Source organism: Erigeron canadensis, chromosome 8 (genome assembly GCF_010389155.1).
Source record: "Erigeron canadensis isolate Cc75 chromosome 8, C_canadensis_v1, whole genome shotgun sequence".
NCBI classification, from domain to species: Eukaryota; Viridiplantae; Streptophyta; class Magnoliopsida; order Asterales; family Asteraceae; genus Erigeron; species Erigeron canadensis.
Window position 1 is genome coordinate 40,826,947 of NC_057768.1, and position 7,924 is coordinate 40,834,870.

At 31.6% G+C, this 7,924-nt stretch overlaps 2 protein-coding genes across 2 annotated transcripts; both read right to left on the minus strand.

Annotated features, from left to right (window-relative positions):
- Positions 1–380: 380 nt before the first annotated feature.
- LOC122610106 (carbonic anhydrase 2-like) lies at positions 381–4,869 on the minus strand. The gene is made up of 9 exons (XM_043783100.1): positions 4,733–4,869; positions 4,453–4,523; positions 3,624–3,776; positions 3,441–3,489; positions 3,228–3,344; positions 2,696–2,749; positions 1,344–1,429; positions 871–976; positions 381–793 (listed from the first exon to the last, which is right to left on the minus strand). The coding sequence occupies exons 2-9, from the start codon at positions 4,503–4,505 to the stop codon at positions 629–631; spliced, it is 783 nt and encodes a 260-aa protein (XP_043639035.1). The 5' UTR covers positions 4,506–4,523; positions 4,733–4,869; the 3' UTR covers positions 381–628.
- A 917-nt stretch (positions 4,870–5,786) lies between these two features.
- On the minus strand, positions 5,787–6,629 carry LOC122610847. The gene has a single exon (XM_043783804.1). It carries the CDS (start codon positions 6,627–6,629, stop codon positions 5,787–5,789), a length of 843 nt encoding a protein of 280 aa, XP_043639739.1.
- Between the last annotated feature and the right edge of the window lie 1,295 nt (positions 6,630–7,924).

The window sequence follows — 7,924 nt, forward strand, 5'->3', positions numbered from 1 at the left end:
TACACCAGACATAATTGTAAATTGCAAATAATTGTCGCGAGTAATACAATTATAAAAACATGATGACTGTAGTTGAGAAATGTAGCCTTCTGGTGAGTGTCTTCAGTAAATTATATATCAGTTTAGTTTCATTGTATACTTTATTCATGTTTAGCTAATGCATATTGTATCAAAAAATGAAAATGAAAATAAAAATAAAAATAATGGATCCTGGCAAAATTCATTCTCTCATAGATCATGGCTTTTAGCTGTTACATTGATAACTTTCTATCTTATTCAACACTTTCATAGACAAGATAAGATATATAGGTAAAAGCACTTTCCATCTTATTCAACACTTTCATAGACAAGATAAGATATATAGGTAAAAGCGTGTAAAATGATCGAAATAGACAAAATGATATATATAATTGATACAAGGCAAGGAAAGACATTTTTATCTTTCTCTTGATTCAGGTTATTATTCAAACCATTAATCATGTAACTTTCTACATCGCCCCTTATACGTTAATACTTTAGGGGTCGTGGATTCAAGCCCTCTTGTCTATAATCGTCTTAGAGGAATACAAGTTATTGTAAATATGTAAAATATACTATATCACTATATAAAGAAAAATATAAAAATAATTTATACGGTAACTGCAGGTGAAATACCATAATCAAGACTCCAAAGATCAAAGGTACCCTTGAGAAAATTATAGTATCCTCCCTTTAGTGAAAGTAATTTTTTCGTCACTGCCTCCTTAACAAAAGGGTAAGTCAATAGATTTCCCAAAGATACGTTCACAGCCTCCTGCATTGTAAATTAAAATTTTGAGCAATCAAAAACCAAAAGAGTCGTGTGTTGTAACTTGATGTTGACTTAATTACCTTCTCACACTTGGTGCATTGTTCTGTAAACTCCAAATTGCCGAATTCTGCTTTTACCTTGCTTTTGGCAACCGAACATATTTTTACCCAATCTTCAATGAAGTCACTGCCCATGTACAAAATGCGATAATCTTGTTACTTTTTTTTTTTTTAATTTAGATCATCTACTTAATTTAAATGTTCATCTCATCCATATACTGTATACTCGTTCAGCCAAAGTCACTAGCTAGCGGCCAAACATACTCCAATAGTCCAATGTGTATTGTTGCAGTTTGCACATTGACTAATCAAAAGATATGGGGTTACCATCTTTCCCTTAAAGAGTTAAAGGTAATTGTTTGTTTTCTTATTGTATAGACTTGAAACAAGTCAAAAAGATAAATGGTAAATATTCTCAAAATAGTTTGGGTTGAAGATGGTCTAAAAGCATATGTAGAAAAATGAAGGCATGTAAAGTCTTGATTAGTACTTACGAAGAAGTGGTTCCATTGTCTGGGATAGACATAAGTCCTTTGATACCACCGCAGCAGCTGTGTCCAATTACTAAAATGTTTTCCACCTACACATAAACATGCTATCATTTCTATTGATATACATTTTTTTTTCTCATATATTAACTTAATAGAAAAAACAAATCTAATTAAAATGAGGTGAGAAGGACAAGTAATGTTTCTTATAATTAGAGCTATGTGATACACTTTTCGATATATGAATCATAGAATCATATATATATTGATGGTGGGTTACATGGACTTCTTGTTTATTAGCTAAGATTAGTTCATTTGTGGGATGATCAAATAGCCTAATCCTAGTCTAGTTACAAGTTTGTATCCTATTAGTAGGGGTGAGCAAAAACCGAACCCAAAAAACCATGAAAACCGAAAAAACCGAACCGAAAAAACCGAAAACTGAAAAAATCAAAAACCATTGGTTTTTGTTTTCTAAAAACCGAAAGTTGTGGTTCGGTTTTGGTTTCTAATAATAAACCGAACCATAAAAACCGAACCAAACCAAATATATATATATTTACTTTATTTTATATTTATATCATTTTATTATTAATTTTTGATAAATATGTTATTATATTTGCATTTTTAAGTGTATATAATAATATCATTTATATGTTTTAAGTAAAAATATACAACAAAATTAATTTGTTTTAATAATTGTATAATTAAAAAACGCGTAAAAGATATAAATAGTTATATATAGAATTTGTTTGAAGTTTGTACAACTTACTTTTATGGATTTGTTGTCATTGTTGTAGTGTTATTGTTATTAATATTGTTTTGAAAACTTGTTGAAATTAATTAAGGTGTAATTATAAGGTATAAACTTATAAACTTTTGAAGCTCAATTTGACCAACACCACAAGTGGTTAAAAACCGACTAAAACCGAACCAAAATAGATCGAAACCAAAAAAACGAAACCCAATGGTTTTAGTTTTCAAAAACCGAATTATAACGGTTCGGGTTCGGTTTTAATAAAAAACCGAAACAAACCGAACCGTACTCACCCCTACCTATTAGAGTATACCTATACTCAGTCCTAGCCTTAGAGTCCGTAAATTGTATACATAAGTTCCTATAACTCAACCATTAACCATGTAAATTATGTTATGGTTACTGTTCAATCTAACGAAAACAAATTTGTATATAATGTTGTTAAAAAGGTGCAACTAAAACAAATGGCCATCAACCATGTAAACTATGTTATGGTTACTGTTCAATCTAACGAAAACAAATTTGTATATAATGTTGTTAAAAAGGTGCAACTAAAACAAATGGTGTATATATTATGGTGTTTAATTAAAACAAATTGTACCTTCAGATGTAGCACCGCATATTCAATAGCTGCCCCCACCCCGGAATACTTTTTCTGCACAACAATACGACGCCTTCAACAAACAAAAAAACCTATATATATGCGAAGGAAAATTCCACAATCATTAATATTTGACCATCATCCATAAACAGAGACCACAAAGACTATGATGCTTTTATTTCACTATGCCTTTTCCATTGACAAAAAGTCTAATGAAGAGACACCACCCCACAAATTACCAACTTTCGTCTGTCCATTACTCCATTGTTCTATTGTTTTTACATATTTTAATTTTAAAATTTTAAATTTCCATTTTTTGCTAATGTAAAATAAAAACAAATATAATGTAATTTTTTGCTAATATATACTGTATACAAGTAAATTTGTTATAACATGTGAATAATTGACGTGACAAAATAATACACATATATAGACTCTTGAAAGTAACCGCACCATGTGCCAAATAAATTGTTTAAAGGATACAAAATGGCTTGACAGTAGTATAATGTGTACATCAAATAAGATCAGGTACCTTGTCATATGGAGGGACCATGCTAGCGATGTTTCGGACCATAAAGGCCTCTCCTGGCTGAAAATCTAGTATGTGTGACGGACATACCCGCGAATCCGAGCAGGCAAACACCATGAACTGCATCATTAAACCCATGGTTATCAAACACTACATGTAGTCTTAATTAACTAACTTGACTAGTATCATGATATAGAAGAGAAATAATTAGATTACCTTGGGGCTTTGGCCTTTCGATAGCTCTTCATATAGACCCGGGTTCTTTCTGAAGCAAATTAAGAAAAACCACTTAAGTTAATCAAGGACCAAACAACATTTAATATGTGAATTAAAGTTGTGGTACATAAAAGAAAAATGACAACTAAATTAAGGTATACTGTATTATATAGATAAACTTACTCATATTTATGGGTCCTAAATTGATCAAACCCGTTCTTGATCCTCTCGACCGGGTTCACCTCCTTGACAGAGGCCGCTTCCAATTCTGCTGTTAGCTGCTTGATCTTCGCGGCAGTTGAAGCGGCAACAACAGTTTCAAGGTCGCTTTTCTCACTGCAAACCCATCGAACCATCGTACGTTCGTGATTAATAAAGGTTAAAAAAGAAAAGGAAAAATAACCCGAATTCAACTACATACATGCATGATCTGTGAAGTTAATTGGATTTGAAGTTGTGAATTTTACAATGGATTAAATGAAAAAGAACACAGAGATATTTGCTCAAACCAAAGGAGCTTTTCTTGATATATGAAAACTGAAAAACTTAAGCATAAAACAAGAATATAAATACATGAACTTGGGCATTCCCATCATTCACATGACTGCAAAAAAATAGGAGATAAAACTGGCATAACTGACTGGCATACTACCACTAACTTAGACTAAGTCTAATTAAGCAAAATACTTAAGATAAATGAAAATAAATAAAACATGCAGTAAATAAAAGTTCATGACTTGGTCTTCTAGTGACACTTCTATAATTTAGGCAATGTATTTCAACATGATCATGTGTTGAACACAACAACCAAACCTATTATATCAATAAGACTAGTCAATTAGACATGTCTCTATATATAGGTATATCTTTACGCTTATATATCATTTTTATATAACTATATATACAAAAGGGAAAAAGTAGTCCTGTCTGATCGATCATTTACAAGCTTACGTAAGGACGTTCATGAATATAAATATAACAAAATTGATCGATGAGAAAACATAACATATACCTTAGAACCTTTTTCAATCCTTCAATGGCGTTATCACATAAATCTTTGGCCATGTTTTCCCCTTGCGAAATCTGCTAGACAAAAATAAAGTGCAAAAATGACGATCCATTTTGATCATGTAAATATCTTACAAAAATCAGATCATATATAGAGAGATATGACCATATATTGACAATACAAAAATGATGAGAAATAAGAGGAGCTAGCTAGTGGATCTCTTGATACAAAAGCACAATGATATGTGAAGGAATTACACATTAAAAAATATAGAAAATAAAACCTTAATTGGTATTGAGAAAAATGGATTGGTTTTTGGAATTGAGCTGAGGTGATGGGTGGTGAATATGGTGAGGATATTACATTACTATATGTTTTATTATTATGATGGAAGAACAGAACAAGAAAAGAGGAACAGAAGAAAAGGGTCGGGCCACACACGTTAACGCTTCTATAACCACCCTATTTATAGCAACTACCACCCAACCAACATATCATCTTTTACTTTTTTGATATATGATTGGTTTTAACTAATCACTAATGTAACATCCTTTCTTCTTCATGCTTTTTTTCTTCTACTCATATCAATCTCTTCTATATTTTAATGTCCTTTTAATTGTATTAAACTAATCATCATTACCAGACTCCCAGCTTCAAACCTCCTTTATCAGGTAAATTTTTTTGAAATGATTAGGAAAATGGTCAGAAAAGGTAAGGAAAATACCCAGAATATATAGGTTGTATATATATGAGTCAAAGAAGACTCATTTTCCTTAAATAAAACAATCTCACACTTTTACTTGGTTCATAATTGTAAATTTTAACAAATGAAGAGTACTTAGTCTTTTGTTTTTTCAAATACATTTACCCTATACAAAAGAGATATTGATTATGGGTCGTCACAAATATTCAGATGAAAAAACGGACTCAAGACCTTAGAGACTAGTTAGACTAGACATCATTGGTACTTAGTCTTTTGTAATTACCCTTGATATATATATTCCAAAAAAAGTGAAATTATTGAAATATAAATGTAATGTATACGACACGTGTTACGTGTGTAATTAGAAGAAGAAAATATATTGTTTGCATAAATTATAAGTCCCCTACTAATTGTTTCCAACGAAGACTGGACATTTTTTAGATTTGAAATTATAACAAACGAATACAATGTACATTAAAAGTTATTATAAGTAACGAACACATAATTCCCTCTATTAAACTTTACAAAGTTGTTCTATACTTTCTGCTAAACAACAAATCAATCAAGTTTGGCGAAAAACCACCGTGCGTCTAGAAGCTACGATACTACTACTGCTGATTAAGCTGTCACTAAGCTAGTAGGGATGTACATTCTTGCTTAAACAACCACCATTAACATTAGTAAAGAACCCCATGATTTCCGGACGATAAGGTAAATAGTAAGATCGCTTTCGTTCTTCTTCTGTTTGCTCTTTCTTCCTCAAGTAAACCTCATGGGCCGATACATTTGCATTTTGCGCTTTGGTACCTATCTTAACAACTTTCGTTTTTGCACCATCAATATTGTCAATATTGGCTTTCACCAACGACCCACCAACAGCAGTCCGCTTCACAACCATCTTTGACGATGTTGTCGTTTTCCTATCATCTGCTGGCCTTTTTAAAAACACAAATGCATCACGACCATCACTATTGCTTCGGCCAACTTTCCCTGTTAGTCTCCATAGCTTTGAGAAACCCGTTGAATTACTCTTTTTATTGAGTTCCACATTTTCCTTTGCATTTTCTTGTTTTGACCACGTACGATATGGGCCAAGTGCTACACCTTCACAATCATCATATTCCGATGTAGATGATGACGATGATGTGGCTCCTTGAGGCGATTTAATGAATACTTTGTCTACGTGAGGTTGAATTGGTAGTTGATTTTCGTCATCCTTTGATAATAAATTTTGATCAAACAAATGAAATGCCGAATTTGTTTGACTATCTCTTGACGTTTTATCTGCAGAGGCATGCAAATTATTTTCATTTTCATTTATATACATAAGTGTAAAATCGCCATTGTGTTCATGGTTGATATTATTATCTTCATATTTGTTATCTTCACAATCTACAAATTCTTCTTCGTCGCTGATATTATCATTGGCATGTGAATGATTAGAATTACTGGTTTGATAGTTATAAGTTGAAGACATTGGTCAGATTCGAAGCTAATTGTGGTTGCAATTTGATCAACAAAACTATGAAAGATAATTTTTTTGATTAGAGGAAGTTGAAGATGAAGATGAACATGCCAATTTGTTAATTTGCATGATGAATCAAATCAAAATGAAACGATGTTTATGCTCACAAATTTATTCAATGTCATGTTATTGAATGAACTTAAGGGTTATGTTTCTGTTAGAAAATGTGTGGATATAAAGAATGGGAATTGGGTATATACTTCTTATCTATAACTCCTTATAAAACATAATCACCTCTTCTATTTTAGGAATTCAGTACTTTTTTATATCTAAAATACCCATATTTATTAATCCTAATTTTCCTATACACCTAATTTATACTTTTATATTGTTTGATAAATAAAACAACCATGCATCTCTTTAAAAGTTATGAAATAATTATTCAAAATACCATTATTGATTAAATTACAATATCAGTTATTTATCTTTTAAAATATCTCCATTATCCTTTTAGATCAATTACCTTTACATCACTCGATGCCGTCTCCACTACCAACAGTTGCCCCCACCACCACACCATTGCCGCCACAACCACCGCCGCATTGCACAGGTACTGGTGCTAATCACTATTCACTAGTAGAATTTTTAGTTTTAGAAACTAGTCACTATTCACTAGTAGAATTTTTAGCTTTAGAAATTTAGACTTGGAATTAGTTGGATGTTTATGGGTGAGAAAGGAAAAATGTGAGGGCAAAATGACAATAGAAAGAAGTTAAGGGGATGTTGTCTTAATTTTCATAAACAAAAAAATTTGAGCAGAAAAAATGTGGGGACAAAATGATAATAAAAAGTTGAAGGACTAATTATGATCAATTGGTATTGTCATTATGAGATTTTAGAGCAATGGGAGGTTGATGAATTTTTTTTTTAGGACTAATTGCATGGGAAATATTTGTACTTTGACACTTTTGTTATTGTGAGGCGCGTGCAAAAAAATTTGCTTTTAAAGGGCGTTGAAACGGGTAATATTTCTTTTGTGGGACCGAGATCATTTATTGCTTATGTGTTCCGTATTTAGTTGGTTTTTTCATTTTTTTATTATTGAAACTGCCAAGTCATTTAAATTAAATTTTCCATGTGTACATATATACATATATATACATACAACTGTTCCTTTCCCCCAATTACAAACATAAATCGTTCCACCGCCACCAGAACCCAATTTAAAGTGGTGGTAATGTCCGAATATTAATGATACCTATCAAACAACAACAACAACAACATCCAGAGTTGACTTTCACGGTTAT

Excerpts from the sequence above, each read along its gene's own strand:
- LOC122610106 (XM_043783100.1), bottom strand. The coding sequence starts at position 4,505 with ATGGCCAAAGATTTATGTGATAACGCCATTGAAGGATTGAAAAAGGTT. Across the intron at positions 3,345-3,440 it reads CGAAAGGCCAAAGCCCCAAG|TTCATGGTGTTTGCCTGCTC; the intron begins GTAATCTAATTA and ends TTAATGATGCAG. Across the intron at positions 1,430-2,695 it reads ATGCGGTGCTACATCTGAAG|GTGGAAAACATTTTAGTAAT; the intron begins GTACAATTTGTT and ends GTTTATGTGTAG.
- LOC122610847 (XM_043783804.1), bottom strand. The coding sequence starts at position 6,629 with ATGTCTTCAACTTATAACTATCAAACCAGTAATTCTAATCATTCACAT.